This window comes from Cibotium barometz, chromosome 15 (genome assembly GCF_041138505.1).
Source record: "Cibotium barometz isolate CiBa-2024 chromosome 15, ASM4113850v1, whole genome shotgun sequence".
Classification (NCBI taxonomy): Eukaryota; Viridiplantae; Streptophyta; class Polypodiopsida; order Cyatheales; family Cibotiaceae; genus Cibotium; species Cibotium barometz.
In genome coordinates this window covers 49,189,098-49,215,641 of record NC_141060.1, presented here as the reverse complement: position 1 = coordinate 49,215,641, position 26,544 = coordinate 49,189,098, and the positions used below count along the sequence as shown (strand labels likewise).

The 26,544-nt window shown below is 45.0% G+C and overlaps 1 protein-coding gene across 3 annotated transcripts in view; it reads left to right on the top strand.

Moving 5' to 3' along the window:
- Window positions 1-26,270, top strand: part of LOC147631405 (arogenate dehydratase 1-like) — a 31,544-nt gene extending 5,274 nt beyond the window's left edge. Inside the window, exons 2-12 of one of the 3 annotated variants that reach the window (XM_086809803.1) lie at window positions 13,856-13,923; window positions 14,006-14,098; window positions 14,847-15,047; window positions 15,259-15,339; window positions 15,473-15,568; window positions 15,677-15,754; window positions 16,041-16,130; window positions 25,274-25,353; window positions 25,491-25,564; window positions 25,725-25,806; window positions 25,988-26,270. In XM_086809803.1, coding sequence (XP_086665929.1) covers window positions 13,856-13,923; window positions 14,006-14,098; window positions 14,847-15,047; window positions 15,259-15,339; window positions 15,473-15,568; window positions 15,677-15,754; window positions 16,041-16,130; window positions 25,274-25,353; window positions 25,491-25,564; window positions 25,725-25,806; window positions 25,988-26,036 — 992 coding nt within the window. In that variant the 3' untranslated portion in view covers window positions 26,037-26,270. Of the gene's footprint in view, window positions 1-13,855; window positions 13,924-14,005; window positions 14,099-14,846; window positions 15,048-15,258; window positions 15,340-15,472; window positions 15,569-15,676; window positions 15,755-16,040; window positions 16,131-25,273; window positions 25,354-25,426; window positions 25,565-25,724; window positions 25,807-25,987 lie in introns of those variants that run through there. The other 2 variants (XM_086809804.1, XM_086809805.1) reach the window with 2 other exon arrangements.
- The last annotated feature ends 274 nt before the right edge of the window (window positions 26,271-26,544 follow it).

The following is a 26,544-nucleotide window of genomic DNA, read 5'->3' as shown; positions in this document are numbered from 1 at the left end:
CTGCTTCATGATTTCTTCTTGTTGTGCAGCACTCACTCGGTATGCGGGTTTGTTAGGTGGAGAACTACCTGGCACAAGATCTATACGGTGATCTTCGGGCCTTTGGGGAGGTAATTCACTTGGCAACGAGTCAGCAAAACAGTCGTTGAATGCATTAAGAAAATTCAGCCTATCATTAGACATAGCATCTACATTTTGATGATTTGGCACAAGGCTATCACGAACAAAAACCAAGTACGCTGAAAGACTCTTTTTCATTGCTTTATTAATTTGGATGTGTGATACAAGTGGGATGGAATCCCCTTCTTTGCCAGCATCAATAAATTGCATGCGGCCTTTATGCATAAAAGAAATCATATTGGACTTGTAGTCTTTGCGGGGCTCAAGCCGATGGTGCCATGGCTTGCCCAACAATACATCACATCCATTCAGTGGAGCAACTAGGAAACGCTCATTATCAAGGCAGCCCTGGATATGGATGCGCAACTTCTCTATCAAAGGGGTAACCTGCACCTCTTTACCAATAAATGCAGCTTCGGCTTCAATCTGAGGTCCCATGTTCTCAACCTCAATACCCAATGCAGCTGCCATTTGCATAGAGATGAAGTTGTTAGTTGCACAGTCATCAAACATGAATAAGGCGGACTGATCCTTGATTTGCCCCCAAGCCTTGCAAACCATTCGCTCTTTTGCATCATGACTTGTATTGCCTTGCACATCAGGAACTGCATGTACATTAGCCTTGGTCTGCTTGTCCTCGTGCTTTGGTTTGCGATCTGGGCATTGTTGAAACATGTGGTCTTTGCTACCACAAGAAAAGCATTTTCCATCCTTGGCATATTGCTCTCTTTGCTCCGGGGTTAAGCCGAATTTGTTCTTCCTTGGGCCCTGATCTTTAGATGTGTTATTTTCAGCTTTACCACCCTTGTAGGGCTCCTGGAAGTTCTTTTTAGGTGGTTGTCCACCCTTTTGCAGATTTGGGACAGCCTTGTCTTTCCCCTTTGAACCTCCTTGATCCTGTTTAATCTTGAGCACCAATTGCTCCGTAGCAAGAGCAGAAGCTGTGAGTTGTTGCAAAGTATGTTTCGGGTGCAATTCTATGCCCGAACGATATGCTGGTTGCAGTCCAGAACGAAATTTCCTCTTTCTTTCATCCTCAGTGATTTGCATAAAGGGAGTCACTTCGAGCAACACTTTCCAGAACTTGTTACATACTGTTGCACGCTTTCATTGTCTCTTTGTTCCAGCCTGTCCCACTTTTGAGTGAGAGTTTGCTCCGCATTTGGTGGCAAAAACTAAGCATAGAATCTATCCTTGAATTCCTTCCAAGTGGAAATGGGATCCTTGGTGATCTTTTCAGTGATCCACCAATGAGCAGCAGTCCCTTTCAAAAACATGCTAGCATGGCGTACTTTTGACTTTTCAGTAAAGTTCTCATCGCTAAAAGCAATGTCGAACTGTGCACAAATGCTAACACTTTAGAAGCATCATGTTCACCATGAAAGACATCAAACTTGACAGATTTGTCACCTGCTTTGAATTCCTTGAGCTTTCTGGCATGAGGCTCATGGTCTTCTCTTTTTCTTTTCCCCTTATCCAACGGGGCAGCCCTATCTGCATGGGCTCCATGGGCCGTCATAGAAGTTTCATGAGGCACGGTGGCATGTGCTCCACGAACTTGAAACTGAGATGCATGTGACTTACCTGCATAAGGCAGTGTCTCTCCATGAGACAACTCAGAAGGCAAAATTTTTCTAGCAGCAGACCTGTCACCCTTACCAAGAGATACATGTCTTGAATGCATGTGACTTTCATGCCCTCCATGAGCACTGGCATACATATATCTGTCAGGCTGAGTGCCTTATGGAGAAGATGCATGTCGAGAGGTGACTGTCACCTCTTCTTTTTGCATTAAAGATTTCAGCCTTTGAGATGCAGGATCTCCATGCTTCAAACGAGGTGGATTTCTGAATTCCAGCTCTCCGTCATCCCCCTCTTTAATATCACCTTTGCGGAGAAGGTAGGCAAGTGCCAACTCCCTTGGTTTCTTACCCACTTCCCGTGCCATGGACTCAAAAGTTACATCTACCATTGCATCAGCCTTCCTGGCTTCAATAGCACTTTGCACATGGGGATCTTCATGCAAAAACTTTAACTCTTGCTCTTGAGCCTGCAAAAGTTCTCTCATATGTTCCATTTCAGCCCTCATAGCATGAGGCTCTTGTTCAAGCATAACTGTCTTTCTTGGAGACAGTTGACCCTTTGATTCACTATCATTAACCCTTTCAAGGGGCTTGTGTCTTCCTCGCAGGGCATCAGACCCACGAGAGGCACTAGATGGACCCCTCGAATTAGGCACTTCCAAAGGGTTGCCTTGGCTGTTCATTGTGTTTAAAGTGTGCTAAAAGCGGGATGTCCAGTACACAGGTTTGTTTCCCCACTAGAAAGAGGGAAACAACCGTGCTCTGATACCAATGAAACCGATCCCGTCAAGTGGGAAGATTCCATTGGACACCCACACGCGTAATAGCACAACTTTAAAACCACAATTTGAAATGGACAACTTAAAATAACTTGAAATTGAAATGAAAATGAAATGGAAAGATGGACACCAGCACTGGGGCCGGAACGGGCCGACCCCCCCTCAATATATGATATATTTATTGGGAGTATTTAACAAATACAATGCTCCATGGGTTCCAAGAACCAGATGATGTCCATGTACATATGAAAACAGTACCAAACAAATAGGCTTGAAGTCGATGCCCGAAGTAGATGCTCGAAGCAGAATGACCACTAACGTGGTCCAATCTCTACGGTCCTGTGCTTTCATTGGACTCCGCGGAGAGCGCCTCACTGGTGTTCCGAGACCACGCACAAACAGGCGCTCTCGTACTAACGCCTGGCTCTCCCGATCTCAGCACCTTTGGACCGAGGTTCTCCAATAGAGCTTGGACTACCCGGCACCGAACAGGTGTGGCCGTATAGGGAGTCGGGAATCCCTTATCAGATTTAACACAAAATACTTTTACTTAAATCTGAAATTCACTTACTTGTGGATGGCAGATAGAGGACCAATACCCGTGGTATTTGTGTAGAAGATGTAGCCACCCAGGAGATGTGAAGTCCTCTTGTGGTCGCTAGTGGAGAAGACGTGCAACCTTGTTGAGATGGCACAGCCGCCTCGTAGAGAACTTAGCGCAGCCACCAAGATAAATACAACCGCAAAGACCACAGCCACCTGCTGTGAAAAGAGGAGCACCCTCTTGCAAGGGAGGAGATGCCTGGCTGCAGCGTGGAGGAACCGGCTGATTTGAAGAGGCAGCCGCCTGTAGATAGTGGACAGTCCTGTTGGAAGACAAGCGTTGCACGTGAGGTTTGCAGCCGCCTGGAAGAGAGTCAAGCAGCCTGTAGTGCAGGGAGTACAGCCGCCGGTTGGAGGAGGATACACAGCAGCCTGCGCAGCATGTAAGGAGTAGCAGCCAGGTGCTTTGGCTGCAGCCTCTGTAGTGCAGAGGATAGGGCAGCCAGCAGCCTTAGATGCAGTCGCCTGTTGTAGAGGTAAAGCATGCGCCGTCTGTATGGGAGAGGTAGCATGCACAGTGGGAGAGGCAGCATGCGCAGTAGTCTTGCTGCAGATGGAGCGCATAGCCTACTGGAAGAGCATGCGCAACCAGCTTCAGCCGCCTGGGAGCAGAAGCGTAAGAGATGGCCGGTTCTGGATCTTCACGAAGATGGTGGAAGCGGGTGATGGAGGCGCACAAATATAATCGTATCTCCAAGGTGGTCATGGGGTTCCTTTTTATAAGGTGGGAGAGGGAGTGATACAACTAGTAACTTGGCTGGCCCCCCCCACGCTTGCATGTGGGTGGCCAGTTCCAAAGGGGTGTGGTAGGTGACCATGCTCACTCCCACACTCACTTAAGTGGGGCTCCCCACCTTGGCCCCTAAGTGGGTGCCCAAAGGGGGTGCCCATTTTTAAGTGGGCGTGAACCTGTAACCTTATAAATCAAAAGGTTAGAAATAAAAGTATTAAACTAACATGTTAATTATACTTACCACCTGTTCACATGCACCAAAACTTGTCAGAAGACAGAGTAGACTTCACGACTAACTGGCAGGCGTCCCCGCTCAGTAAGTAACACGTCAAGCAGGCAAACACAAAAATACATGTCATGTGACAACAGTTTCAAACATGCAAAACATGTGTGCATGTGCAAATAGTAACATGGACATATCTCCCGTTCATGGAACAAGATAACTTAGAAAAAAAAAACTTCTGGCAGTCATGAAATCATATGCTCCTTTCAAACTCATGATACTTACAGTTGCATGGAAACTTAGTTTGTTGACAAAGATAAATATCTCGTGCTGTGTAAGCGTGTTGTACCATGGCCACTAGTTCTCCATTGCTCGCCTTTTTGAAACCCTGTAAACGACCTTTCCCAATGAAGCTCCATCACATCTCATCGTCGAACTCGATGGGGACCAGTTTGCAGCAGCTGGCTGTAGATAAACCCAAGAACCCTTGCAAAATGCCTCTCCCACCCAAGCGTATCTGTCGGCACAAAACTGGCACGACGTAAAATATAAAAACCTGGTCTTCCTATGGAGTGACAGTCCCATAGGTAAGACACAGTTCCAGGCACGAGTCTCCCTATGGTGTGACAGTCCCATAGGCAAAACACGGCACGAATACTGGCTCTTCCATGGCGTGACAATCCCATGGGTCGAACACAGTCCAGGTCATACATGGGTGGCACCAGTCTGGCTCCCATCCATACGACACCATCCTGCTAACACACGGGTGGCACCAGTCTGGCTCGCGTCCATGTCAGCAAAATACTGGCCTCTTCACATGAGACTCCGGCCTGGCCTCAAGTGAACGAGACTCAAAATCTAGAGATGGACCAAATGGTCGGCCAATTGGTGACACAGCTCTTGTCAAGTTAAGGAGAACGGGATGTCACGTGCATCCTGCACTTGGAAGACATATCTGAACAAGAAGGTGTAGCACCTAGAGTGGAAACTGGTCCCATGTGAGTCCAGTCCGGGACGAGTCAGTCAGGGTTCCACTCTACGTGCCCGAGGTCAGGTGTGCATTGTAATTTGTCCTACACATGAAGTAGTGCCAGTCCGTATTGTGAGTCTCCCTTTGGAATGATGTTGGATGACTTGCGTGTTTGGTGTGGAGGCTGAGATAGCCCCCAAACATTGGTTGGACAGCAACGTATAAGGGCCAGAAGTGAGTAGTGTGAAATGATGGGAAAAAAAGACATTTTATTGCATAAGACTAGGCCGTGGAGAGGATTAGAACAGGTGGACCAGCAGCTTTTAGGGGTATAAATACCCAGACCAGAATTCAATCCCTTCATCTCGTTATTCACAAAGGGTTGCTACGTTCCAAGGGCTAGGACAACCAAGGGGAAGTGCTCAGCCAAGGTGAAGAAGTGCAAGTCAAGAACCAGTCTTGATTTACAAATTTACATCATTCTAATAAAGCAAACACACCATTCATGGTGGGGGCCCTACAGAGGGTATTCGGGACCCAATACTGTGTCCTCTTCTCCCCCTCTCTTATTTTTCGTGAAATGGTGTTTTATATTATATGTAAAAATGTTCATCAACCACATGGCTCACACAGAACCTATGGCCCCAAAAGAACCCCCACAAAAGATCCTCTAAAGGATCATGACCATGCAAACCTGTATACTAATAAGAAAGCCTCCTAGCCAAATAAGCATCCCAGATAAAAGAATCAAAGATGAGCTAGCCGAGCCGCCGTAGACCATAACGAAATAACATCTGCGTCCAGTAGCTGAGCTGAGAGAAGAGAAGAAAACTGCCAAAGCAGCAAACCGCGGATACGTAGAATGTGCCCGTGTATTCCAGACAAGGAATCAAAGATGAACCCATTCCGTGTAGTCCAAATATGCCAACGTCCTGTCCATCTAAGGAAATGGAATATCACAAGGTGATTGTCCGAAGTAATGACTTGAGGACAAATTCCAAATATCCACTGATGAGCCGAAACAATAGACCTCTCTATTGCCTCCCAAACGCGAGAGACAAAAGACCAAATCTGACGGGCCACTGGACAACTCATGAACAGATGCATAACTGTTTCAGTGCATGTCGTGCAGAAGAAGCAAGAGGCCAATGTAATTTTACGACGGCTGAGCTGATCCCGTGTAGGTAACCCTCCCACCAACATCCTCCAAATGAAAACCTTACCTTGGTAAGGGAGTTTAGACTGCCAACCACGCATAAGAGTTTTCTGCCAGACTTGTGCAATCCCCACACCTTATTGGCCTTGGCTGAAACCCAATCTTTCTCTGATACGAGCTTATGATAGACTTGGTTAGCTGAAAGTGATATCAAGTCACCAGATTTACATAGTGCCCAATCAAGCCAAGGCTGATCTGCAGATGGCCGAGGCAATGGAGTAAAAGGCTCAACTGCATGCATGATGTCAACCCATAGTGGCTGAAATGTTTGAGGAACCCTAAAGTGTTGCCGAATACGACGAAACGAATATGGCTTGTCACGACGAGGTATCACAGCATCTCGGATTCTAACCAAGCCTAACCTGACCATGCGGTTGAGTCGTATGCGTGAAGCATCTTTGTCTGGCCAAACAATGACACGCGACTCCACAAATGTTTCGAACTGCAAAGAGTTCAAAAGTAGTCTTTCATGACCAGGATCCCACCGAGCCAATAGCAGAACTTCATGCCAAGAAAGAAGAATATGCGATAAAATGTGAGATGAGCGAATACGGACAGGATGAGCCGCATTCACAATGTCCCACCATGAAGCCTGCACACGCGTCTGTCCATGTGACAATCCCTCCAACTCAATCAAGTCACGAGCCATGAATACCCAAGGCTGCTGCTGCAAACACATATCCTAAAAAAGCGCCCACCTACGCGCCACCATATGCAAGCGGACATCCAGTAAAGCAGCCCCACCCATTCTTTTGGGCGTCGTAATGTGATTCCAAGCTATCCATGTTTGACCCATAATATTTCCTTGCCTCTTCCACAGCATAAACCGAATGGGAGCAACCAAATGTAGAAGAGATTTGTGTGTCCAAGGTAGTAAAGGCAAAAAATAGGAAATCATGCTAAGCATAATAACCTGAGCTACCTTAACCCTCACGTGCATAGGCCACCCTTGAGCTTTCCAATACACAAATTTATCCGAGATCCGAGCAGAAATCCAAGCAAGAAGCGCTTGGGAGTCCACATCCACACCCACCGGATACCCAAGATGACGAACAATGTCTCCTGTATGCACCACACGGCCTTGCCACCCTAATGCCTCAAGATCAAATTCCGTGCATACAATGAGGGCTGATTTTGTTGAATTTATTTTCAGCCCAGAAGCCAATGCAAAATTATTCCAAGCTTCCATTGCTCGATCTATATTGGCTTTTTCAGCCCTGAGAAACATAAAAGTGTCATCGGCAAGGGCTTGAGCAACCAATTGCTTGCCATGAGGGAGATGCAAACCAACCACTTCACCATGCGATGCCATAGCATTTAGGCGAGATAACATAGGATGAGTGGCAATGGCAAAGAAAAGAGGGCTAAGAGGATAGCCCTGCCGGAGAGAACGGGTGAGAGAAATACCATCCGAAAGTCCTCCATTGAGCATAATCCACGTGATAGAGCCAGAGCCAAGTAAATGCCCAAATTAGCCATTTGGACCAAAGCCCATGGTTGTCATTAACTGAGAAAGGAAAGACCAGCTGACATGATCAAAAGCTTTTTCAAGATCCAGCTGCACCATCACAATCTCTTGCTTCTTTGCCTTGGCATAATCCACTCCAATTTGAACATAAAGAATATTATGCAAAATATTCCTGCCATGCACAAATCCATATTGATATGGATGAATAAGAGTAGGAAGCACCTTCTGCAAGCGATTGGCAAAAATCTTAGTAAAGATTTTATACATAATACCCATAAGTGAGATCGGGCGCCATTGAGCCAAAGAAGTAGGCGAAGGGACTTTGGGCAACAAACGAAGTATGCCCAACTTCCAATCGGCAGGCATATATCCCTCATCCCAAACCCTTTGACAAATAAGCGTCAAAAGCTCTGCAAGCTGATCGGCATATTTTCGAAAAAACTCATTTGTCAAACCATCCCAACCAGGGCTCTTTCCCATGGGAAGTTTGGAGAGAACAGCTTCCACTTCCCCTTGAGTAACAGGAGCATCAAGCTGAACCGCCACATCAGGGTCAACTTGATATCGTACTTCAGCAAACAATGACTCCCTTGCAGCTAGGACAGCCGGCGAGACATCCTCTCAAGGGGCAAGCAAATCTTCATAAAACCTGATGCAATGCTGAATAACCTCAGAAGGTTGAGTAACAAGGTTGCCGTGGGCATCCATCAGCCTAACAATATTCTCACGCATATGTTTTTGATGCAACTTATCATAGAAGCGATGAGATTGACAGTTAGCATCCCGCAAAGCATCAAGACGTGCAAGTAGTTTAAAGCGAACATATTGTGCTTTCTGCACCCTAGATAGCTCCTTTTTTAGCCATTCTATGGCATCCACAACTTCAGTATCCATAGAGTCAGTAAACATGAACGCGCAAGCCCTTTAAAAGCGACTCAAGAAGAGCCATATGCTGTTTTTATATAGAGGCATTAGCAAGACCATAATGCCGCGCTAATTTCCGAGTGTTGGTAAGGAACACTGGCCAAGCATGATAATCAGCCATGGACACTCTTGTGGAGAAATGTCGTATCAACTGACGCATATAAACATCAAAAACTTCATGCTCCAAAAAAGTGTGATTTAAGCGCAAAGACAAGCGTCCCAACAAGCCTTTATATGCATCCACAGGATGATAGATCATTTCAAACACAAGCGGCCAATGATCCGAGAAAACCTGTTGCTGATCAACCATCATAGTAAGAACCTCTGGCAAAAAGAGATCTTGATGTAAAATATACATCCTATCCAATCTAGCATAAGTGCCCCGAAACTGTTGTGAGGCATAAGTGTAACCCCTTTCATCTGGATGCAACCAAGACCACATGTCTTGTTTTAGCGACCTTGCTGCAAAAGCTTCCCACGCCATTCTCTCCGGGCCATCCATTACAGGATGAGGCGACGTGGCTTGCTCCCTGGAGACACACACATTAAAGTCTCCCATCACAAAGCGAGGATGAGAGATTGAAAGAGCACACAAGTCATTCCACAATAAACGGCATGCATGAGCATTATTTGGAGCATACACCCCTAACAACCATAAAGGCGTATCATCCCAAACAATCTGTATCAGTAGAAATCTTCCATGAACATCTTGAATCACAAGAGAAGGTTGAAACTGCGAATGAACAGCAAACATAACACCTGATTGCGAAGCAGGATGTCCTCTGTAGAAAACATGAAACCCCTTACATACATAGGCTTTGCCAGCCAACTTATGCTGCTTATGTTCAACTGCACACAAAACATCCCAACCATGACAAAAAGTTGTACGCCAAAGCTTGAATTGCTTTTGGCGCGAAGAAATACCCTTTACATTCCATTGTACAATTTTCATAAGCCTTCCCAGAAAAGGAATCAACAAGGCCGTGTACTAGGCCCAGGACAATCTGCCAAATCACGAACCTTTTGAAGCATTGCATTTTCAGACATGGTATTTGTGATCTCAGACTGCCCTTGGAGTTCTCGAGCACGTGCCGAAGGGTAATGACCATCCCATGGTGAGACGACCTCACCCTTCGAACCAAACACAAGAGGCAATTGTTGTTGTGCTTCTTTTGTTAGGCGACTTCTAATAGGATAGCGTTCTACTCTATCCACCCCAAGAGCCCCTGTACCTTGAGAAAGTTGGCCTCCCGGCCTCTCAATCCTGGTCTGTTGCTGGGCACCTGAATCCTAAGGGCGACGAGCATATGTATGTAAGGGCCCCTGATGAGTACGCAAAGGCCCCCGCCAAACAGCATCTGAGAAATCCCCCCGCGGGGCAACAAATCGTGTCTTTTTACCACGTACTTCCACCCATGGCTGCTCAACCTCATTCTGAACATCCACATGTACATCCATGTGCTGGGCATCATGTAAAGGAGCATCATGCTCATCTTCCACGGGCAACTGCCCATCAACGATATCCTTGGTAGCAACAACTTGTTCTTTCTTAGGACATTCGGAGACAAAGTGGCCCATCTCACCACATTTGAAACAGTGGCCAGCAAATGTATCCCACCTCAATTCATACATTAAAGGTTGCAGCCCAGCCATATTGACACGCAAATGTGTCGGCCTAGGTCTCCCAGTATCCCACAACATGCATAGACGATTTCGGTTTCTAGATGTCATTCGAGGCACCACCAAGACATCACTGATACCTCGCATGAGACCTGGTAAAACACGCCAAAACATTGGTGGGAATTGTTTCACTTCAACCCAGACTGGGCAAGCGTGGCGCAACATATCTTGGTACTCTGCCATAGGCTTCCACGGAACCACATGAACCAACTGCCCATCCAAAAAGAGTGGCACCTGCTCCAAGACTGCCCTACGGGCTTCCGAAGTGCGAAAAAGTATTTCATAAAAGCCTCTCGGACCATCATAAATCTCCTCAAGTGCCTCAGACATAGTTGTTTCTCGTACCGGTACGAATGGGTTCGTACGGTACGGTTCGTACGGCACGATACCGTACGATATTGTACGGTATGAGTTTTTTTTTTCCAAAAAATTAATTTTCCTTGAAATTTTTTTTCCAAATGCTTTAAAAAAATATAGAAACCCTGCTTTACGAAGATCCCAAATGCTCGCAATACTTCGCAACTTTTGTGTCCACTCAGTATTCCATATGGGGTTGTTGAGAGACCTAAAAAATCTGGGGAGGTAGACTAGTAGTGTACACTTGATTGGTAGGATGAGAGAATCTTGCTACAGCACTTGGGGATCCCTGGTATAGGTAGGCTAGACAATTAGATTCTCAAGTTATGTACGAGGGAGAAGATTTGGACATGGCCATTTTGATCTAGAGAGGAGTCCCTAAACTTATCACCCTAGATGCACTCCTCGTATTTGTGCAAGGACGGTCCCTTAGTCATGAACGCTACACTGGGAGACCTTTGGTATTGCATTACCCATCCAGGTTCTTTTTTGGAGACAATCGGGAGATCCAACCGGGAGAGACACATATCCATGTTCTGGTTCCTCAAGCACTGTGTCCTCCTCTCCCAACCTTCCCTCACATTCGAGCTTGAAGCTCCATAGGTTGTAAGTGTAAAAAATAAAAACCGTATTTTATCGTACGGTATCCGAAAATTTCATATCGTACTAAAAATTCCCGTACGGTATCGTATCGTACGGTATCGTATTTTCGTACCGTGACAACCATGGCCTCAACAACACCAAGCGGCCCAACCATGCTCTAAGACGAGGCAACAACGGAATACGCCCAGTAAAGAAGAAGAGATCATGAAAATCTGCTAGCTGTTGTAGCAACAAAGGAGTCTCCATGCATACATCAGCCACACCACCATTATCTACTGCAGCCATTTGCACGCTATTTGCCTTCACATATTCTTGCAGAAGCTCACCAGTGATCTGCAGCAAACGTGCAAACTCCGGAGAAGGTACCTGAGAACTTTCCTCTGCATTCTCTCCAACATTCACCGGAGTGTAGCTTGCATCAACATCAAGCCTTTCACGTTTTTGTTGCTCCGAGGCATCTGAAGCATAACCCACATTCTTCTCGATCATCTCCTCAATAAGATCCATGTTAAGGCTATTAGCAGCCATGCCACCAACAGCAACAGCAGCCGGGTCATCCAAATCCATGTACAAAAGCAAAGAAAACCCGTTCTCTCAAACCCTAATTCAGCACCTGAAAACGCTTATTCAGCACCTGCAAACCCTAATTCAGCTGCGACTATAGAACTCTTCTGCTATCTCAACTCTCTCTCTCTCTCTCTCTCTCTCTCACACACACACACACACACACACACGCACACACACACACACACACACAAGCCTTGGAGGCCGAGTAGAACAAAGGCAGCTAGGTACAAGAAACAGGCAACAGCCAGCAGGCAGGAAGGGAAGCCAGCAGGCAGGAAGGGAACAAAGGAAAAGGTGACAGTCAGTAGAAAATGCAGGAACAGGTGACGTCAGCGAGAAGAGGCGACAGCTCACTGCAGAAATAGGCGACAGCCTTTTGCAAGAAGAGGCAACGGCCCTATCACAAGTGGGAACAGGCGACCGAAGACCACTCTCTTTCTCTCTCTCTCTCTCTCTCTCTCTTTCTCTCTATTTTTGCACATCTTCTTCTGTGTTGTGCGTTATCTTCGTCATGAACGATTGCTGAATTCTGAGCATTGAAGTTGCCGATTCTTCCGACGAGCTTCTGCATGTTACATACACCCATATATGGGACACCTTTTGGGCACAATTTGGACACAAAAGATGACTTTTTTAATGAAGGTTTGTGGGTTGAGAAGGCATAACCGTGTGAATTACGAATTTTCCTCTTCTTCCTATAAATAGTCGAACTCTCATTTGTACATATCATCTAATCCCCCTTTGGGATCAGGTCATAGGCAATCAATAGGTGTAAAATCAACCTTTTGGTCAGGCCAGAGGCCTCAGAAGTTGTAGAAACATCATCATGTTTTTGTACCATATAGTACGTTGAACACACAACTCATCTCTCTCTCTTCTCTCTGTGTCTAATCAGCATTAAAGTTTGCATCATTGTTCTTTATCAAGCTTAGGGCTGAGGATCAAGTAAGCAAGGCTTCCGTGTATGCAACGGTATCAGAGCATTCACTCTAAGCTGTCCCAGAAAGGTGCACAGAATCCATAGCAAAATACAACAAAGGTAGCATTCTTTGGGAGTGTGTGCTCAAAGGAGGACACTAGGTAACTCTCAGATCAGTTCACAAGGCAAAGCATCAGGCATGATCATTCTCCGCAGGAGAGGAAAGGGATTGCAGGCATGTGGACAAAGTGGAACAAATGCACAGTTTTTCAAGCAGACTTGGACTGAATCTGAGAATTGTTCCATGTTTTCAGTGGAGATATGCAAGCAATGTACGCGTCTCATGACGCAACAGAAGGAACAATGGTTGAGCAAAAGGCTTTGAGTCAGGCCTTGGAGAAGCGGCAACTTATTTAGGATTCCTTGTCACCCATGCGCACAAAAATCCCCCCCCCCCCCCCCCCCCGCCAATTCTCACCGAGATCTCTTCTGAGACCCCTTCCCAGATCTCTACCTCGGCTAACTCCATTGCAGAGTCAACGCAATAGTCTCGTGCTTTAGAAGACTTACAAATATAGGAGGTCAAGCTTCACACACACACGACAGCTTGCGCTGCCACACAAGAGGAACAAAGATGACACACGTAGCACAAGCGTTTCCTTGCAGTTCTTGACGCAAGGGTGGTACCGGCAACTTGGGGCAGGGGGTGGTAGTGGGTTGTGGGGCGTTGGGGTTGTGTGTATGTGTGTGTTGGGTTTAAACGGGAACAGAGGGGATGAGGGAGGGAGTAGAAAGGGAAAGGAAGGGCAGCTGCAGTGAGAGCAGGGCAAGGTTGCACAGAAGGAAAAAGAGGTGGGAGGAGGGGGTTGGTGGCATAGTAGGCTGCTAAGCAAGGCTTCCATGGGAGAAAAGGAGGGATGGGGGAAGGGAACACTACGAAGAAAGGAGGGGAGAGCAGCAGCAAGTGCATAGAGGGTGTTTCCATCCCCTTGTGTCCTTTTTGTTGATTTTTACCGTTTGCTGCCAAGTTGAACGCTCTTGCTTTATTATCTGCTGCGGCTGCTGTTGATTTGGCCTAATATGTGTGATTTCTCTTCTGAAATGGCACAGGACCTTTGTCGATGACTGATTTGGCACCTCAACCGACACATGGATTTCAATTGCGTGTAGCATACCAGGTATGTTAAGTACCACACTCTCCTTTCTTGAATGGCTTCTGGTTGGTGTCACAGAAAAATGACTAGTCGATTGGTGATGAAGGGTGTGCCAGGTGCCTACAGTGAGGCAGCTGCTAGCAGAGCTTATCCAAACTGCGAAGCTGTTCCTTGTGAGCAGTTTGAAGCTGCTTTTCAGGTGATGATTCATTGTTCAAGCAAGCACACGATGTACCACAATAAGATAATCATTACAATATTTTACAGTTTCCTGTGTGGTGCAGACAGATTAAGTTCTTGCTTTTATCAAGCACAAAACTTTGATCAAGATCATCCTTTGATTTGTTGTCAATCATTGACCCAATCACAATTGTGAATTCCCAATTTTTCAAACCAGGGCTCATCCTGAGATCAACTCACAAGAAGCAGGGAATGCACTGGCATGTATTAAGGGAACATGTTGGGAACCCCCACCCCCAACTTAGGTTAGTGATCTATATGGGAAATCGCTCCGGACACACCCCCAAGCTATAGAGGAATATATGGTAGATCTTGTGCGTGGCATACCCACCAGACCCCGCTTTGATGCATGGGCTAAAAACGAGTAACTGGTTGATTCCTTTGTTCCCATCGATCATCAATGAGACAGAGAGCCATGTGGAGATCTGCTTTATATAAACAAGCCTAGCCTGGTTTTTCCCCCGAATTTATTCAAGACAGCTTATAATGCCAGTAATTGCTTTTTACGCTACTTATTAAATTATAAAGCCCCTCAATCCTGATCAATGGCGCACGCTTGATCCCTAACCATCCTCTATTGCTTCAGGGGCTATATTAATAATTGGTTAATCCATCCAACCTAACCTTCAATTTAGCCTGCATCAGATAAGGACACAACATGCGCACTTGCATTACTAATATTTCTAATTAAGCTTCTCTTACTGCAGGCGGTGGAGCTTTGGGTGGTAGATAGAGCAGTGCTGCCCATAGAAAACTCTCTTGGTGGAAGCATTCACAGAAATTATGATTTGCTACTACGACATAGACTTCATATTGTGGGAGAGGTTCAGCTATCTGTGCACCATTGTCTTCTTGGGATGCCAGGTGTCACAAAAGAGGAGCTTCAGAGGGTTTTGAGCCATCCTCAGGTTTGCGTTTATGTATTTGGATTGCAGTGTTATTGATTTCTGTACTTGTTTATTTTGTTGGTTTAAGGGCCATGTTTATGCTATGAGTTGCTCTTTCCCTCTAAATTTATACCTCTGCTTGGTTTAGGCTCTAAATTTGATTTCTGTACTTGTTTATTTTCTTGGTTTAAGGGCCATGTTGTTTTTACCTAGTACGCTCTGCTTTGTTTAGGCTCTTGCTCAGTGTGAAAATACACTCTCAAAACTTCATGTTATCAGAGAAGCCGTTGATGACACAGCTGGTGCTGCGCAGGTGCCGGTTCATCCTACTGTGACACTTCTATCTCATTAAGCATGTGACACCCACTTCAGCTTATTTTGTTACTGACTCAAGAAGATCCAATCATGCTTTGCAATCTGTCATCATCTAGTTTTCTAATTTTCAGTTCGTAGCTGCCAATAACTTACGGGACACGGGGGCAATTGCAAGTGCTAAGGCTGCTGAAATTTATGGGTTGGAGGTTCTTGCGGATGGCATTCAGGTCCTGACATCAGTGATTATTTGTAAAGATAGAAAAAGCTTTTTTTTTGTGATATTTCTTTGATTATATTTTTTTTCTTTAAAATTTAAAGTTTGCACCTTGATGTAGGATGATTCAGATAATGTTACACGGTTTCTCATGCTGGCAAGGGAACCGATAATTCCACGCATTGATAGGCCTTTTAAGGTAACTGACTAATGCTAATGTTGGTAGTGCTGCATGGTTGTACTCGCCAAGAGAGATGGAGCCTTCACGCATTGATAGGCCTTTTAAGGTAACTGACTAATGCTAATGTCGGTAGTGCTGCATGGTTGTACTTGCCAAGAGAGATGGAGCCTTCACTCAGTCTAGGTTTCGAGGTTGAGTTAGGAGTTAAAATAGTCACTTTTCTTGCTAGTAATTGGCATCCTTGTCATACATTTACATACCTAAGGTGCTCCATGCTACTTGCAACATTTGTTGATTCACACAGACAAGCATCACCTTCACACTTGAGGAGGGTCCAGGTGTTCTGTTCAAAGCGCTGGCGGTGTTTGCCTTACGACAGCTTAATTTGACGAAGGTAATGATCATATGCTGGCATCTCTGACCAGATGATTGCTTTTTGATGCTTGGTAACATAGATCAACTAGTTGATTAGTATGATGTGTGTGTGTGTGTGGCTGTTCTGTCGCCTGCTGGGGCTGATCCTGCTGGCTGGCTGTTACCTAGAGCTGTTTGACCACCTCTTCTGTGGCTGATCCATTCCCGCCTGCTGGCCATCTGCTGCCTGCTGCCTTACACGCCTTGTGAATAGCCTTCCTTTGAGTGGTGAAGATCCTAAAAGGCTAAAGGAATCAGCTCCTGCATTGTCTCACCACCATAATCCGGATGCACAATATGTATATGATGTTCCGAACAAATATTTTCATCAGGAAAATCAGGCTATGTGGGATAAGCCTAAACCTACAATTAAATACAGAATCTCAGTGCAGACAATCTGCAAAAAGTAAAGAAGTTTTCAGAGAGTGTTGTCATCTTATTTTTCCCTAGGAAAATGCCATCAGCAAACAATGTTGCACAATGGTCAAAGAACATATTGGGATGCTTTGTTGTTGGTGTGTATTATGCAGCGTGTGGCTGTTTTGAAGTGGTCCTTTCGGAAGCACCATACAAACAACAACTGCTGGAAAAATGGCCATTAATTTATGGCAGTCAAACAGCGTGGAATCCTACTAAGGACTACCAGGCCCTCATCGAACATCAACGCCCGGTATGGGTTGAGGTGGTTAACTTTCTTGCAAATTTTAGCGAAGCACTGCTAGGCTTGGCTCAACAGTTGGGAAGTGTAATTTGCACCCCACATGTTATGGGCAATCGTAATCGTTTCTACATTTTGTGGGACACTGATAAATCCACTCCTCCATCTATTGTTGTGGTGATAGATGATGTACACATGGGGGAAAAATGCTTTGACTTGAAATGGGGTGTGTTTGTAGGTTCATGCTTCACATGCCATAAGTTTGGGCATGTGCCTTTAGAATGTCCCACTTTCACATTGTGGCCTCCGGCTGATTTTGTTCCTCCTGCTCCCACGGTGAACGAACCAGTAGTTCACGTAAAGCCCCCTTCAGTTAAGACACCTAATTCAGCCACTTTACCAAAATGGGTGTGCAGCAAGTATGCTCTGAGGCAGCTCAAAAAAACACTACTACAATAGATAAAAATGTGTTGGATGCAGAGGGCTGGTAGACCCCGAATCCAAGAAAAGTAACCAATGTCAGACCGCAACCATTGTAGTCACGCACTTGGACAGAGTCATCTGCATCTAATCTCAGAATAAAGCATACACATGTACAGGGGTTGAATAACCCAAGAACTTGGAGAATAGTTTGGAACTATATGTATAGAATGAAACTGGATATAGTATGTTTGCAAAAACATAATCAACATGCTCGCTGTTGGAGGAAATGTCCTAAGCGGAGTACCGAGAAGAACGCTGCTAAGACTCCTGTTTTTGTGCACTTGGAGATTATGGACACAGGTGTTTCATTTTCTTTGGGCAGGGCGGCAGTTGGTTTCACTGTCAAGGATACTCAGGAGTGGATTCTCGATAGTGGTGCTTCCAAGCACATGACTCCTTCCCGAGAGTTTTTACAGGATCTTAAACGGCAATGAGGTCGCATTTTCATTGGTAACAATTCCACTATACCGATTCACAGTGTGGGCAAGATGGAGATTATTCCCAATGGCAAGAGGGGAAAGCATTCCTCTCGTGCTCTTTACATCCCAACACTTGGTTTTCATCTATTGTCAGTGCATGAGGTTTACAAGAGTTTGAGGAGCATTCTGTTGCTCTACGAGACAAAGAAATAGGCCAGGTTGTATGGGAAGGCGGAGTGGAGAATGGTATCTACAAACTCTTAGTACTCTCTTCTCTGACAGGCACTCAGATCGGTGATTTGTGGCACTTCCGTTTTGGCCACTTGAATGTGGATGCGCTGTGGCGGGCTTTCGAGGACCAGCTAGTGGATGGCTTGCCAGATGTTGGTAGCAGGCAGGGACACTGTAGTTCTTGCATTCGTGGTAAGCAGCACAGGGAATCTTTTCCAAAGCAGGCTACTAGGCGGGCTTCGAAACCTTTGGAGTTGGTACGCATTGACTTCTGTGGACCTATGCAGACCCCATGCTTGGGAGGTTCTTTGTACTTTATGCTACTTGTTGATGGTTGTAGCAGATTTACATGGGTTTATTTCCTTTCCCAGAAGGACCAAGCTTTTGCGCGGTTCAAGGAGTGGCATGTTATGGTGGAGGAGGAGTCTGGATTGCAGATAACGACTCTTTGGGCTGACAAAGGAGGAGAGTTCTCTTCTAATGCATTTGTGTGGTTTTGTGGAGAACATGGCATCAAGCGGGAGCTGACCAATACAGGTTTGCCTTCAGAGAATGGAGTGGTTGAGTGAAAGAACTGGAGTGTGGTGGAGATGGGGAGGACGATGCTGGAGCATCATGATCTTCCTCGTCCACTTTGGGGAGAGGCTATGGCTACGGCTGTCCATATCCTCAACCGATCTCCGACGACTTCAGTACCAAAGATGACTCCATTTGAGGCTTATTTTGGCAGGAAACCAGATGTCTCCCATTTCCGTGTGTTTGGGAGTGAGGCCTATGTTCACATTCCAAAGAAGCAGAGGGGGAAGCTTGACTCGAAGTCCCAGAAGCTTGTATTTGTGGGATATAACTCTCTTTTCAAAGTCTACAGGTTGTATGACCCGGAGTGGAACGAGGTTGTTGTTAGTAGAGATGTTGTCTTTGATGAGCATGTTCCAGCTTCCACTGTTAATGAGCCGCCACTTCTTGGAGAGCTAGACGAGTCTGAGGATGATTCCCAGTCTATTGTTCCAGCTAGACAGCCTCAGTCAGTTGTAGAGGTTGAGCCTGAGACTAGAGATGAGTCCCAGTAGCAGTTGGAGACTCGAGGTTTTGTTCGAGTACCAAGGTGGTTGTTAGACACCCTTCGGGAGTCAGGTGTTACGGAGCTTCCATCCGAGTGGACCACAGAGGACGGGGATCGAAGATTGCACATAGCTCGTGACAAAAGTCATTCAGCAGAGCTCTCACAGGATAACTATGCTTTGATGTCTCGTATCATTTGGGACAAAGAGCCGAGTTCCGTGAAGGAAGCTCTTTCTCAGGAGACTTGGAGGAAAGCCATGCAAGTGAAACTGGATGCCATAGAGAAGAATAAAACTTGGGAGTTGGTTCCGAGGCCGTTAAAACGGTCAGTCATTGGTGTCAAGTGGCTCTTTAAGACCAAGTATACGTCAGATGGATTGGTGGACAAGCACAAAGCCAGACTTGTGGCTAAGGGTCATGCTCAGCGGCCTAGCATCGACTATGAGGATACCTTTTCACCGACAGCGAGGATGACCACGATTCAGACCGTTCTTGCCCTTGCCTCTTCTCAGCGGTGGCCCGTATATCAGGTGGATGTAAAATCTACGTTTCTTAATGGTGACTTGCAGGAGGAGGTGTATGTTGAGTAGCCTCCAAGCTTTGAGGTTCTAGGATCAAAGGGGAACTTCACCGATGGACCCGAACACTAAGCTTACAATGAATGATCCTTGTGAGCAAGTTGATGCCTCTCTGTATCGGAAGCTCATTTGTTCATTGATTTGGTTGCTGAACACCAGATTGGACTTCAGCTTTCTGGTGGGGTTGTTGAGCTCATTCATGCAGATGCCTTTGAAGACTCATTGGGATGTAGGATTGTGAATCTTGCGGTATCTGCAGGGTACGAAGGATCTTGGACTCTTCTATGACACTAGAGGGGGGACGACAGATGGAGTCTAACTCCAAGGTTGGAGTGACTCATATTGGGAAGGAGATCCAGACATGAGGAGATCTACATCAATCCTCGGCTTAGGAGCTATTTCATGGAGCAGCAAGAGGCAGCCAACTATTGCCTTGTCGTCTACAGAGGCAGAGTACCGGGCTACTTGTGCTACAATATCACTTTGTTTGTGAGAAGATTTTGGCTAGTGACATCTTGCTTGTTTATTGTTCGACAAATGACAATGCGGCGGACCTCTTCACGAAGTCTCTACCTCAGGCTATGCTCCGGCAGCACTCCAGCTTAGTGGGGTTGGTTCCACATCCAGGAGCTAAGAGGGGGTGTTAGCAGTCATCTCCTGTTTGTACCATAGTGCTCACAGAGGACCTTTGTTGTGGGTGTGCACGCCCAAGAGCTCTTATCTTTTTTTCCCATTTTTTCCTGTATTTTCCCTATTTTTTTGGTAGTGGGGGCTGTCTTACTCTGGCCGCCTGTATTTGTCTTGGCCGACTTGATTTTGCTAGCTGACTGGATGTTTTTCCCAGTCGTGGACATCAGGGCTGTTGTCGGCTGGTGTATGGCTGGCCGATCAGCATAGGGGGGTGGTATAAATACCACCCTTGCCCCCACCTCCTGTATTGTACGGGATCTTGTGTATAGAGTAGAGTTTATACAGCTTCTCTCTCTCTCTCTCTCTCTCTCTCTCTCTCTCTCTCCTGAGTTTTGTTCTCTACAGCAGTTGTCTCATATTTCCGTTGTGCATTCCAACAAGGTTGAAGAAAGGAGACAACAAAACACACGTAGATACAATCAGATTTTGGGGGACTACTTGGGCAGAGAACCCATTATTGACTCAACACGCACATGGAAATGATTTAAAAAGCCCAATCTATATCTATCTCAAAAAGAGAGAAATTTGCCACTACGGTGTAGGCTTTTTCTAGTACTGCCGTAGAAGTTTCCAGTTGCACCGGTGCATCTTCAGGTTCTTCTTCTGCTGCTGCTACTAGGTTGGCGTGATTCTGCTCCTGCTCTTTTTCCATTCGCTTGTAGCATCTCTCTTCGGTGTGTCCCAGCTTCTTGCAGAATGTACGCTTGATTGCTTTTCCCCTTGGTTTACCCTTCATTTTGGACATGGAAGCCTTCTCTAGGTCACGATTAGTGGAGGCTTGCTCTTGAAATCAACAATCCTCATCGATGAGGATAGCCATCATGTCTTCATATGCCACCCAAAGTGAAGATAGCACCTCCTTGTACTTTTCCATCTCTTCCAGGCTGGAAAAGAGGATTGCTTTCTTGTCATCTTCATCGATGTCGGCTTTTAAAGCAACTAGTTGTTGGAGTAGGGAACCTATGATGTTGAGGTGTTCTTGCAATATGTAACGTTCTTTCATTGTTAAACCATAATATTTTTGCTTAAGAAACACCTTTGAGTTATTAATCTTGTTCCCGAACAGATTCTCAAGATTGTATAGAATGAAATGGGATATAGTATGTTTGTGAAACAATCAACATGCTCTAGCTTGGCAAACTAGTTTTTTCCATGACTACAATATATATTATGCAAGTTTGAATACTTTTGTGGAGTTTCTGTACTAGTCAGACATGCCGTACAGCTAAGAGTGGCTTATAATGATCCATATGGCTATCTGATCTTTGTGTAGTGTATGTTGAATGGCCAAGTTTATGAATTTGCATTGGTTTATGCTCCCTTAGTATCAGCCCAAAGAGCTAGGCTTTGGCACAAACTTTGTAGTACCCATGGTTGGCAAATGTAGTTTTATGTGGGGACTTCAATAAATCGCCACTACATGATGACTTCACTCACATATGATTGCAGCTGAAAGGGTATCATGGACAAATGTAACGCTCCATTTGAATGCAATGGATATCTAGAAAGAAACTTGTCTAGACAAAAAAAGTTTCACATTTCATCATAATGCCTTTACTGAATACCATGCCAAATTGGACCGTTGGTACAATTCGAATGCTGATCACACTGATCCAGTTGCCCGCCATATGTGGGTTGATTATTCCTTGGGACTCTCGGATCGTGCTTCTTTATCTATTTAGATGTTCTCATTGATGATGTACAATTGCTATAAAAAAGGCTTTGCTTGGTGAATAACAGCTATCTCACTCACCCCTTGTTTTAGGATATGGTGCGTGATATTGCTGATGCACTCAAGCTGAAATGTATGAGGACATATATGTTGCTTGGTATCATTTTGCAATTCGCATGCAAGGAGTAAAATGGTATTTCGGGGAAGAAAGACAAAGAATTACTAGGCTGAAAATCAATTACAAGCTCTTGAAGAGCTCAACCATACTTGTGTCTTATCCCCTCAAGAAGAATTGCAAATGCAGTATGTCAAGCATGAAGTGGACATAAATGCCGCGAAAATGGCAAATTCGATCATCACAGAAAGCTCTTTTGGACAAGGGTTGTTCTTCGAAAGCCTATTTCAAAAGTTTGCATACAACAAGGCAAAAGCAATGCATTTCAAGACTTCAAATGCCAAACGGTGAATGGACACAATCTTGTGCAGTCGGAGAAAGAATGGATTACTCATTTTCAGCATTCTTTTGCAACACCTTCTTGGTTGACAAATAGCGCTTCTTGTGCTCATGCTAAGCTGCTTTCTCATGTTGAAGAAATCATGGATGCACAAGAAGCGAAAGATCTTGAAGGTCATTTCTCAGAATTAAAACTCAGCGTTGTAGTTAAATCATTGGGTCAATGGAAGTCCCAAGGTAGGGATGGTTTAACCGTGTATTTCTTTCTTCAATTCTAGAAAATATTGGAACAACCACTCTTGCTTATGATCAATCAATCATGGATACACAGTATTATGCCATCCTCTTGGTATTAATTTATAGCCAAACTGGTGCCAAAAAAACAAATGTGTCTAAATATCTCTGACTGGCGGCCTATTACATTGATGCTCGTGATCTATGAATTTATCACTAAAAATTATCACTGCTAGGATAAAAAACAATCTTGAATAGGGGCCTGCATCCAGCACAATATGGCTTTGTCCCTAGATGACAAATCAGTGCTAGGATAAAAACGATCTTGAATAGGGGCTACATCCAGCACAATATGGCTTTGTCCCTAAACGACAAATCAATATATGTAATGTATAGGTGGGAATAGAATATGCCAAACATATAGAGGAGGATGTCTTATTACTACAAATAGATGTGGTGAAGGCCTTCGATACAGTTCAGTTCTGTGGGATTACATTGTTGTAGTAATGGGTTTGGAGTAGGAATGTCATTTATTGGCTCTATCAAGACAGCACGGCACGATGCATATTGGGCAAAGGATTGTCCTCTTCCTAGATATTGGGAAAATTGGTCGGGTAGGGTTGCCCCTTGAGTGCTTTGTTATATGCCATTGCAACTCATCCTTTGTAACTCTATACGAATAAACTCATTGACAATGGACAACTACATGGGTTGCAATTGCCACAGGGTTGTGCTTTGGTAGCTCAGGTTTATACTGATGATTCATTCTTCTTCCCTAAAAATATGTTGTATGATCTCAGTGTACTTATGGAAGCTCTTGAGCTTTTTGGTGAGGCTGCAGGGCCATTCATAAACTTCAGGGAATCCAAATTGTTGCCCTTGAAGGCAGGAGATTGGCACATCATTTCATGGCCGGGATATGTCCTTCCACCCATTGACATTGTTCGACACTTGGCATATCCATTAGGATGGAATGTGTCTCACAGAGATGCCATTGAATGGGTCATTAAAGTGCAAGCAAAACTAGATTACTGGCAATTATCTACTTGGTCAAAAACATAGATTGTTGGTTTTATGTCACAAAATGGAAGTACTGTGGAAGACGAAGCATGGTAAAAAAGCAATGAGACTTTTGAGATATGAGAGGGTATGTTTGCCCAAAATGCATGGACTGAATGTTCTTAATATTCATTATCATGTATTGGCAAGAAATGCAACGTTGCTACATACTTTTCTCGCACAGGAACAACATTGGGCACTCATTGTAGCAGCAATGTGTACAAAGTTTCAAACATGCTCATTTGGAAAACGGCAGCTACGACATTGGGATATACTATTTGGATATGTGCACAGGAAGATTCTTGGCTGCCCATACACAAGCAGATTGATTGGTGACTGGAAAGAAGTGCTCCAATATCTGCATTGGTCTAGAAGCCCTCCACAGATAGGGAATTCATCGAGGCATGAAAATATACGTTGGAGTAGGGATTTTGCTGCTCCATTTGCGATTACAACACCTCAACCATCTTATCTCATGTCTATTAAAGGAATATGTATTGTGCAAGTTGTCATATCCCCTGAGGGACATGTTTTATCTTTCCCTTAAGACCATGGGGTTTGGGAATGCATTAGACATTCATGGCAGAAAATCTGTACACATTTCTGTAGGAACTCCCAGATCTTTGGCAAATATGAGAGGAGGCTAGCAGGAATGGCTCCATTTTTTGAGCTCTTTGGTCACTTTGGACTGCACGCAATCGACTGGCTTTCCAGTCACAAACAATTGACAAGTATTACTGCTTCCTCAAGCATTTTGGGCTCTCTGGTCACTTTGGACTGCATGCAATCGACTGGCTTTGCAGTCACAAGCGATTGACAATTATTACTGCTTCCTCAATCATTGTGCCAATTCTAGTCACTTTGGACTGCACGCAATGGACTGGCTTTCCAGTCACAAGCGATTGACAAGTATTACTGGGCTTTCTGGTCACTTTGGACTGCACGCAATTGACTAGCTTTCCCATCACAAGCGATTGACAAGTATTACTGGCTTTCTGGTCAATTTGGACTGCACGCAATCGAATGGCTTTCCAGTCACAAGCGATTGACAAGTATTAGTGCTTCGCCAATCATTGTGCTGATCCTTATATGACTGGCATCAGCTCCAACAACTAGATCAGATGCATCTAGATTTTGGGCTCTCTGGTCACTTTGGACTGCACGCAATCGACTGGCTTTCCAGTCACAAGCAATTGGCAAGTATAACTGCCTCCTCAATCATTGTGCCAATCCTGATACGACTGCCATTAGCTCCAACAACTAGATCAGATACATCTAGATTTGTTTTTCCACTGTTTTTAGTTTTGTGAATTAATTAGAAACACTCTCATGAGGGTGCTTCTCTCTGTACAGTAAAGTAATAGAACAGTGGTTTAACAAAAAAAAGGGTGTGTGTGTGTGTGTGTGTGGGTAGTCCTGTTTTTGCAATTTCTTTTCATGTATCATAGATTTTCCCTCTCATTGTGTACTTGGATCATGTAGACATGTATATGTTAAAATGTTTTATGAATCAATTATCTCCTCCCACGAACTTCTCTAGGGAGTCTTAGAAACAATTCGAGGAATTTCACAATTTTTTGAAGGTGAGTAGGTCCCAGGGTGTGCGCTATGGTAATCTAGAAAGACATTTGAGTGCTCATCATTGGTGGTGTTTTCTGCTCTTGTAAGCAGCCTATCGACCCCCTTCTTTCCTATTTACCTGGGCTTTGTGCGAATTGATTACTGTATGCTTGCAGAGCCTTCTCTGCAGCTTTTGGTTCAGATGGAGCTAATGGACTTAGTGGTGCCAACTCTTATCAGATTGAAAGCAGACCCCTACGAAAGTGCCCCTTGCGTGTGGTGGATGACAGCAGTAATGGGGCTGCCAAGTCAGTGTGAGTGTGCTGTTTTAATCTTTTGCCCAGCTTCTCGATCTACTGCTTGTTTTTTTCTGGCATTGGATGGAGAGTTCAGATGCTATTGTTGCCAAGTCTTACTTACATGGCTGTTGCAATGCATGTTCTGAGTACTCTATATGGCTTTTGCTTATTACAGGTACTTCGATTATCTTTTCTTTTTGGACTTTGAAGCTTCAATGGCAGACCAGCGTGCTCAGAATGCTCTTCGTCACCTGCAGGTTATTTCTTTTATACTCTTGTCAACCTGCTGTGCAATCCTGACATGTTTTTCAGATCTTCTTGTTTGCTGTGTTCTGCTTCACCCCATACTCTCTTTGCTGAAGATCTAACTACTTACAGGAGCTCTTTTGGGCACTCCTTTCATTCAAGGCCCTTATAAATTTCTCATGGTTTTTTCAGGAGTTTGCTACCTTCTTGCGGGTGTTGGGGAGTTACCCCTTGGATATAACTCCCACTAAGCCTTTTCAAGCCTCATAATTACAATCAAGGGGTCAGAGAAGCTATGCTGTGGCTTTTCAGCCTTTGATTGATGATTATGGCTTTTACGGCGCAGGGAATTCCTAATGTCTCGTTTTAGCCTGTGATTTTAGTAACCCAAGCTGTAAATTCATGCGAGCAGGATGGCAGAACCTTCAAATACATTCAGTTTGTTTTCTTAAAATGTTTCTTTCAATCCGACTCCCTCTCTGTCTCTCTCTCTCTCGGCCATGACTTGACCTCTTCGGGCTGTGCTCGGGCTACGCACACAGGTACCTCTTGCTTTGTTCTTGCCTTACGCGTGCGCTCTGTTGCGCACGCGTTTCTGTTGCCCAGCGCATGCATTCTAATTCTGCGCGCATTTCTGTTACCCGCCTAGAGCGTCTCTCTCATGAGCTATATTGTGCGAAACATCCTTCCGTTCGCGCTATGCACTGGTGGCTTGCCCCAACAACAGAGAACCAAAACCTCGGTTGAGG